At 39.3% G+C, this 8693-nt stretch overlaps 2 protein-coding genes across 2 annotated transcripts; both read right to left on the bottom strand.

Moving 5' to 3' along the window:
- Positions 1 to 592: 592 nt before the first annotated feature.
- LOC133334938 (protein NCBP2AS2 homolog) lies at positions 593 to 938 on the bottom strand. The gene is made up of 2 exons (XM_061543250.1): positions 757 to 938; positions 593 to 674 (listed from the first exon to the last, which is right to left on the bottom strand). The coding sequence occupies exons 1-2, from the start codon at positions 927 to 929 to the stop codon at positions 593 to 595; spliced, it is 255 nt and encodes an 84-aa protein (XP_061399234.1). The 5' UTR covers positions 930 to 938.
- Positions 939 to 1011: 73 nt separating this feature from the next.
- On the bottom strand, positions 1012 to 4140 carry LOC133334937 (mediator of RNA polymerase II transcription subunit 9). Its single transcript, XM_061543249.1, has 3 exons — positions 3953 to 4140; positions 3612 to 3675; positions 1012 to 1177 (listed from the first exon to the last, which is right to left on the bottom strand). Exons 1-3 carry the CDS (start codon positions 4138 to 4140, stop codon positions 1013 to 1015), a joined length of 417 nt encoding a protein of 138 aa, XP_061399233.1. The 3' UTR covers position 1012.
- Positions 4141 to 8693: the final 4553 nt, after the last annotated feature.

The following is an 8693-nucleotide window of genomic DNA, read 5'->3' on the forward strand; positions in this document are numbered from 1 at the left end:
TTTCTTTCCATTTCCTTGTTCAAAAATTGCCACATCTTTCTCATGTCTCCACTACACGACTTAATATTATTTTGATAATAATTATCTCTTAAACGTTTGCCAACTTTCTGTTTCAATCGATTTTTTACGCTGAGACCATTTCTTACGCCTTACTGCAAGCAATTTCTTCTTATAATCAATTGATCAGATAACCAGGGAGCTATGTTCTGTCGACTATTTACCTTCTCCGCTTCATATTCAGTGCTCTGACTAACAACTCCGACCTCAAAGTATTTTTCAGTGGAAAACAAGGTCTTTTTCACAGGGGACTAGAATGGAAGAGCAATTAATTATCAGATAATTTACAAAACGCTGTTTTCATAAATGTCCAAAAGTTCCAGAAGGTTTTCTCCGTGAATTAACCGTCCTGGAAAAAAATAACTCTAGAGAATAGAAACTACAAAACTTGTGAGGTTATTATATTCGATTCACGAACTTTTAAGCCATTCGTTTATAAATATTTTACATTTATTTAAAACTTAATTTAAAAACGGAAAATAGATTATCAAAAAATAGTCTTCCTTTAAAATTCGCACACTGAAAATACAACGAACTAAAATTTCTTCTTTTTAATTTCATCCTTGACACCTTCGATTTCTTTTTTCACATTATCTTTGAAAAGGTTCATAAATGATCTGCGACGAAGAAAAAAAAGAAAATACAAAAACACAATTTTAAAAATTAACAACAACAAAAAAAGGCTATTAACAAACTCACTTAAAACGATCCGGTGACATTTCATGTAATTTTGTTTCATGTGCCAAATCCTTGGCCCGATACATGAGGGAGACAACAATTTGTGCTGCACGACGCATTGGATAACTTTCGGCCATACGATTTATAAGCTGTTCATTATTGGCTAAATAGCGCATTAGGATACGAAACACCATGTTGGCGGGGGTGATCGGACGTAGTTGGAATGCAATAAACAAAAGGGAGGGAGAGAGAGTGGGGGAGTTTTTTTGCTTCGACCTTAAAATTGTATATCCTTATATTTGCGTATTAATTGCTGTTTCAATTTCAATTGATTCCGTAACAATTCCAATTGCTGTAGTTGTTCCTCTTTGTTGTAATCAATGCCGGGTAAAAGCCTTACTTGGGCCCGTGCAGCTTCGAAACGTTTTTGTAATTCTAAAATCTGAAAAAGAAAAGAAAAACAAATGAATGAGAAAAATTTGAGATCGGAATTCGTAAAATAGGTAGATATTCGCCGACCTACGACGTGATTGTTCCTACCGTGCCCTTTAGTAGTTTAATTGTCCTTCGAAAACACTAATCTCAATATTGCTAAGAGGAAGGAGGACTTTAATTTTTCCTCAGTATTTTCTTACAATGAAGATTTGAAATAAAAGATTCAAGTGTCCTAAGAATTATCTGGGTGCATATACACACCTGATAGCAAGGGAATTTTTTTGATATCTAAGGATGATTTTTCTCTCCAATTTCTTTTTGGTTTCAGTCAAATCCGGAAATCTTCGCATGAAATCCAAATGCGTCTCTCAAAGAACCCAGTATGCCTTCTTCAAAGAACCCAGTATGTCTTATCAAAGTAGACAAATAGGACTTCTAATAGAAGACCAGTAGGTCTTATCACAGAAGATCTGTTAGGATACCAGTCGTTTTTCTTATACAAGGACTGTAGGTTATCCCTTAGAAGACCAATAGATCATCGTAAAGAAAAACAAAATATATTCACATAAAAAAAGGAGACGATATTCTATTCTTTGAGAAAAGGTCACCTCAACACAAAGGAAAGATCTTCATCACCTCAGGAGAAACCATGTTGCAGTCCCCATGTCGGCATTCTGGCAGGATTGACGATTTTTCGATTGAGTTATTAGCTGTGGCATGCGCGAACAGCTTGGCGTGATGCCTTTGACAGGTCCTGTGCTACTATAACTGTCCTATTACATGTGTGCAAATTGCGTGCAAAGCTGTTGTTGTGCTGCTTCCGGAATCCATGTTGATGATCAGCAACTGAATAGCATTCACAAATGCTAGGGAGTAGTAGTGCCTTAAGAGTCTTAGATACTGGCGAAAAAAGTGAGATCGGCCTGTATGATTCACCTTTGCTAGTTTCCTTGTCTGGCTTCAGTAGCGGAACCATCCAGCTGGGAACTATTAGGGTGGGTAACAACAAGTTGAGGACTTTAGTTAGGTTATTTAACTCTATGGATCTTCGACTTCTTATTTCTGAATTGCACGTACGGCTGGCATCCACACATATAATTTATGATCCAACGTTTCAAACATGGCTGGCGGGTTGTTCATTCGACGTTCTCGAACAGCTTGGCGTGGCTGACTCTATCAAATGCCTTTGATGGGTTCAGCGCCACCATAACTGTCATATTACACGACCTTTTCTGGCTGAGTCCTTCTGTTATGTGTGAAAATTGCGTGCAAAGCTGTTGTTGTGCAGTGTTGCTTCCGGAATCGATGTTGATGATGAGCAACTGAATAGCATTAATGAATGCCAAGGAGTAGTAATGCCTCAAGAGTCTTAGATACCAATCGTCGCTTCAGAGAAAGACAAAAGTGTGATCAGAGTGTATGTTTCACCTTTGTTGGCATCCTTGCCTGGCTTCAGTAGGGGACTATCCTGCTGGGAACTATTAGGGTGGCTAACGACAAGTTGAGGACTTTGGTAAGGTACTCTACTCCTGGCTTATCATGACCATGGACATTGCATCCGGACAAAGCGCCTTGGATGATTTTGTGCTTCTGATGGCAATTGAAACATGCTCCAACGTAAATTGTGATTGTTCCTCCTCTACTTGTGGAATACGGCGAATACGGCGCAATACTCTTCTCTTCGCCCTGTCACTCTCGGGGTGCTCTATAAACTGCCGGTTGAAACAACTCGCACACCTCTTTGAATCTGTCACATCAACTCCGTTAAATGAGACAAAAGTCCGATTATTCTTTCATCCAGGGTTCGACAGCGATTTAACCGTTGCCCACAATTTACTCACTCCGTTACAGATGTTGCAACATTTCAGATGTTCTAGCCACTTTTTCAGCTTGTGCTCGCCGACTAACCTGTTTACTTCCATCGACTGTTCTCTGTTTCTAGGGTTAGTAAGGTTAGTACGACGAAGCTCATCACGATCATTTGCTAATCCCGCTGCCTCTGATGGTAAGTGTGATTTTAATTCGAGCATACGACCCGCAGGTATATAGCGAGCGGCTGTAGTAGTGATGTTGACCCGAGCATCAGAAAGATTGGGCAGTTCTCTGAAGCGACGATTAGTAAAATTTCTGAACTCTTGCCAATTGGCTTTCCCGTAATTAAGAACTTGAAGTGCTTGGAAATTGTGGGTATGGACCGGCAACATTTGAGGTTTGAATCCTAGCCTAACTCATTTGGTTTCGTTTTAGGATTTTAACCTGCTAGGATCGTTGATAGTTTTTTATAATGAAATCCTCTATTAGGTATACTGAGCTTCATTTCCGCGATACCGGTAACAAATCATTGCCGGCGTGCATTTGACAGCCACCTTTAACAATGCCTTATCACTACAATAATTAATTACACACGTAATCAAAACATAGAATATGAAAAATATACCCACCTTATGACTGCACTCCTGCGACTCACGTTGTTTGGCCGTATTATCCTTTGGATCCTTTTCGACACTAAAATAAAACGAACAAAAATATGTAAATTATATAACGTCCTTTCGACAATTCTACTACACAAATGCAAATTAACAACGCAATTTTTTTTGTTTAAAAAAAGACGCAAACTCACAATTTCTTTGCTTTGTTTCGGTCGGTTGTCACACTTTCATGTGATTTTGCTCTTAATTCAATCAAAAAGAACAAAACAACACACGGCTATTTTTGTTTGTTTTTGTTCGAATATTTACTTGCCGAATCGACGAAATGAAGAAAAAATGTCACCGACACTTACCAGCGTATAATGTCGTAAATTGCAGGCAATATTTCTATGTCGAGACGCGTTGCTGTCAATGTTTGGCCGTTGGATCCACTTCCAGTGGCTGTCGAATTATTATTTGTTTGGTTATTGGGATTTGGAGCGGTCTGAATAAGACCATCAGCTGTTAGAATTGGTTTCTTATCAACTGGTTCACAATCCATAATAAAAATCAATTTATTTTTGGAATTTTTTTGTTTGTTGCTGATTGTTTTAGTTCACAAAAAGGAACTAGTTCAACGGCATGTTTCACTAACAAGAGCGCATGAACTAGTTTATATAGATGATTTTTTATGAACAGACCGAACCATTCACCAATGTCCAATATTGAATGTTTCGTGTAAATACAAGTACGTTTAAAGGCGTGTTTAGACCGTGCATTGTAAATTGGCTCGAGTTGTTAAAAAAGTACAGTATGTCAAGAATGAGTTTACACATTGAATAAATAAAAGGGTATTTTTTTCAATTTTGTTAGAAATAAACCATGGTACAATTATACAAGGTAACTGCAAAACTACAACAAATACAATTCAACAACAACCACAAATGTAAACAAAATACAAACTATCAATAAATTGTATTTATTTTCAAAATGTTTTTTTTTTTATTTTCAGATTAAAATTGGAAAGCATGAATGAAAATCTTGTATATTTATAATTTTATAGCTTCCAGATCTTTCCTTCAATTGAGTCATTGGAGGGTTATGTAGGGGTAACTCATACAAAACCGATAAAAATATCGTTGAAAATTGGAATTTTTCATTGCAAAGGGATTTACTGCTTCATATTTTCCCATTAGGAAATTGAAGCAAATTGTAAACGATTTCTATAATTTGATAATGAATAATTGTTAACGCGCGGCTATTGTTCTTTAAAATTAATGTAATTTATTATTTATTTTGCCAATTCATGGTGGTAAAACCGGTTCAGAAAAAAAATAAACGCTGATACTACATTTTTCTATCGTCTGCAGATTTGAGACCAGTAAGCGGAGCAGTATAGTCGGACGGGGCCGACCATACGATACCCTACACAACTACCACAGAACTCCATCTTTCTGTGGATTTTTATTCCGAGCCTGGGCAATATTTCGTAATATTTGCACCCTCTCGCCCGATTAGAGATCAACAGCTCTTCCTTACACTGACATATTTTCCGAATATTTCTAACATTCGGTACATGTCCACATTCCACTCAGCGTGGGTTGTGTTGTGATGTTGTCTCATAATTGTGGCCTATATATCGACTCGAAAAAAAAACACAAAAAATTAAGTTTTCGGTCCACTTTATCCCAAAATTATTATCTGATCATCACCGAAAATTACAGGCGTTGGCCTTGACCATAACTGGAACCTCATGGAACATTTCAAAGCGATCAGCGCTATATTTCCGCCCTCTAGTGTGGTAATGGGTTACTAAATAATATCTGAATACGTAAGCGCCTCTAAATATTTAAGTGTAACTCCCGCATCCGAGTACATACGACAATGTAATTGGTATCAATTTAAAGGTCAATCAATCCTCTTGGATATACTGTAAACTTCTCGGGTCTATGTCCTTCAGGGGCAACTATATGCGCCATAGAATACAAATTTTGTAATTTTTCACACAAAAGTTTGGGTCCATTTGACCCGTTAAATATTGACCAATCTTTATCAAAACAGGCATGCTTATTCTTTAACCCGACGTTCGGGCCATAATTGTGGCCTCGGGAGAGACAAGAAAACCCGACAAAAATTTAGTATTTGGTCCATTTCATCCCCTAAGTATTGACCGATCATTACCAAAAACAATAGGGGTCTTCATTGGCCAGAACCCATCCTACATGCAAAATTTCGTGAAGATTGGTCAATAACTGTGGCCTGTATCGTGTTTACAAATTATAATGGACATACGGACGGACACACATGTCTAGATCGACTCAGCTAGTCGAGATATGACGATCGGTATACTTAAAGGTGGGTCTAGGACCAATATTTCGCGGCGTTACAAACTTTTGGGGCTGCACAAAACTATAATTTTTTTATTTCACATATATGTACAAAATTTTCCTGTTGGGTCGGTTTACATAAATCAAAAATGTCATATCGAAACTGGCACGAGTATTACGATACATTCAAATCAGCTGAGTACTGCAGTTACCTTGTATAATTGTACCATGGTAAAAAACATAAATGATCCTTTTTTAAGGTTATATTTATGATTTTTTTTGAACCACTACATATACGTTTCTATCCTGGAATTCCAGAGCCGGAATAGAAAGAAGCCCCGGACAGCGGCTGTTAAGGCCTTAGCCGACTTCAGAACTACTGTGACAGGAGTTATTTTGCTACATGTTGCGTCAGCGTATCTCCCAATGTGTCCCACATAGTAAACGTCTACTTGTCGGAATATGAGGCACCCCCGAAATCTCCTCTATAACAAACGCAGAACCTGACACTACTTGTTGCTGTACACAGGCCAGGAAAAGCATAGTTTTTACAGTTTATCTGCGATACAAAATCAGTGAATCGGAAAAATATAATAGCCGCTGCGATTAAGGAAACCAAGTCAAGAAACTCGATACCTATATCTTGTGCCGTTGCGAGATACAGGTACTTTGACATTTTATTGAGGCGTCAGCTGCGGTAAATTTACTATCTATTTATTCTTGCGTTCTTACTACGACTTTCTGCCTGGTCCGCGCCGAGATATAAAGAAACCCCGAACCTTTGTTCAGTTTCCGCCGCTATTAAAGTCTTAGCCGACTTCAGGACTACAGTGACAAGAGTTATTTTGCTGCATGCTGCGTATCTCCCAGCGTGTCCGCATTACCTTTGTCGTCGTCGGAATATGAGACACCCCCTCAGTCTCCTCTACAGCAGACGAAAAACCTGACGCCACTTTGTGCTGTACAACCGAAAGAAAATGCTGCGATGGACTGCGAAACAAAATCAGCGAAATCGTCGATTTTATGAATCGAAAAATATTATGGTCGCCACGATCCACAAAACCAATCTGACCGATCACTGCAGCTTGTACCTTTGCGATGGTTACAACGTGTTGCGAAAGGTGGATGTAGTTATTTGCGTTCTTGTTACACCATTCTGTACAGTACAGACCTATATCTCCTGAGCTAGATTCTATTCACCTATAAATTGAGTGTATGGGGGTAGTAGCGAAGTGTAGAACTGCTGAGATAGAAATGATTAATGGGTACTTCCCGCCGTTGAATAGTTGTATCCCACGTTATTTACCCGACATTAGTGATAGGGAATTTCAATGCCCATCATGAGGTTTCGTATTCCGTCCTTTACAGTTCCACGCGGTGAATAAGAATTTGATGAGATTACCACAGCTCGCCGCGCATCGCCATTAAGGGGGAAACTTTCAGGCTTGGCATGTTAGGATGGCTTCTTTTATTGTCCAGCGTCCAATTTCAAGTTTGTCTCTAATATTCTTTTATAAATTGACAATTCATACGAAGCCAACTTAACAGGGCAGGCCTGAATCCTCGTATGTGTTTATGACACCGAGTCTGATAAGTGACGTAGTCTGGCAACACATAATTTCTCTTGGTTCAGACCACCTCTCCATTATCGTCTCCGCAAATAGACCACCCGATTTCATTACCTCTGAGCGCCGAACTTTCCTGAACCATGGTAAAGCTGATTGACAAGGTTTTAGAGATTTCACCAATCGCCGATTCCGTAAATCATTGGGTATCTTAGATGAATTTCCGAGACAACATCACTGCTGCAGCCGAACGCCTTATACCTGCTGGTGGTATACTCGAAGTAAGACCAAACCTCCCAGCAAATATGACGGTACTTGCGAATTAGAGTCATAAACGTCATGGTACAACACCTGAAGACCCAAGAGTGAAACAACTCACCCTTAAAATCAACAGATTTTTATTCGAACATAAGCGGAATTCGTGGCTATATCACCTGAAGCTTTGGACAACGGTAAAGTCACTCTCGAATCCCGGAAGGAAGGACGATAGAACGGTTGAGATGTTTAGAGGCAGACAGAGTTTTTTTTACCGGCTGTTCATAGAGCTCTTTCACAGTTGTTGGTGTCTTCCGATTGTGGGCAACTAACCCGACGCGTCAACCCATTTTTTATAGTTCTTATGTATGAGCACGCGGCACATATAAGCTGACTATTTCAACGGGTGTTGAAAGTAGCTACCCCAGGTGACACCGCGGGGACGTCAGTGTCCACAATTGAGATGAAAGAGGGGCCAAGAAAGGCCAACCCAACTAGATGCTAGCAACAGATGATACGATGGTCTAAAACAGTGGTGGGCATAACAAAATTGAACGTAAGTGTGGGTGAGCGTAACTAAGAAATCATAATTGAAAACAATTGAAGAAAAGAGAAAAAAGAGAATGCGTGTTTAAACACCGATACTCAGTTACGGTAGCATGTATGGCCGAGCATGCCTGCTCTAAACGTTTCCACGACAGAGGGGTCTACGATCCGACCAGAGTCTTACTCGGCGAAAGTCTGTCACCTCAGCCTATTGTGTAAAAGTATTAGGGCTGCTACAACAACATCTATGGTCCAAATAAGCAGTTTAGAAACTCCACATCTCGCCAGACCAAACTCACATTCTATAAGATGTTGATACTACCCGAGCTGGTGTATGGATCAGAAGCATAAGTAATTGCGCAAGCAGATGAGGCAGTGTGTGAGAGAAAAATTCTCCGAAAGATCTACAGGCCGATCTGCGT

This window comes from Musca vetustissima, unplaced genomic scaffold (genome assembly GCF_032173495.1).
Source record: "Musca vetustissima isolate MV318-11 ecotype Yass unplaced genomic scaffold, APGP_CSIRO_Mvet_v1 utg9872, whole genome shotgun sequence".
Lineage (NCBI taxonomy): Eukaryota > Metazoa > Arthropoda > Insecta > Diptera > Muscidae > Musca > Musca vetustissima.

Excerpts from the sequence above, each read along its gene's own strand:
- LOC133334938 (XM_061543250.1), bottom strand. The coding sequence starts at position 929 with ATGGTGTTTCGTATCCTAATGCGCTATTTAGCCAATAATGAACAGCTT. Across the intron at positions 675-756 it reads ATGTCACCGGATCGTTTTAA|ATCATTTATGAACCTTTTCA; the intron begins GTGAGTTTGTTA and ends TCTTCGTCGCAG.
- LOC133334937 (XM_061543249.1), bottom strand. The coding sequence starts at position 4,140 with ATGGATTGTGAACCAGTTGATAAGAAACCAATTCTAACAGCTGATGGT. Across the intron at positions 3,676-3,952 it reads ATTTACGACATTATACGCTG|TGTCGAAAAGGATCCAAAGG; the intron begins GTAAGTGTCGGT and ends GTTTTATTTTAG. Across the intron at positions 1,178-3,611 it reads CGCAGGAGTGCAGTCATAAG|ATTTTAGAATTACAAAAACG; the intron begins GTGGGTATATTT and ends TTTCTTTTTCAG.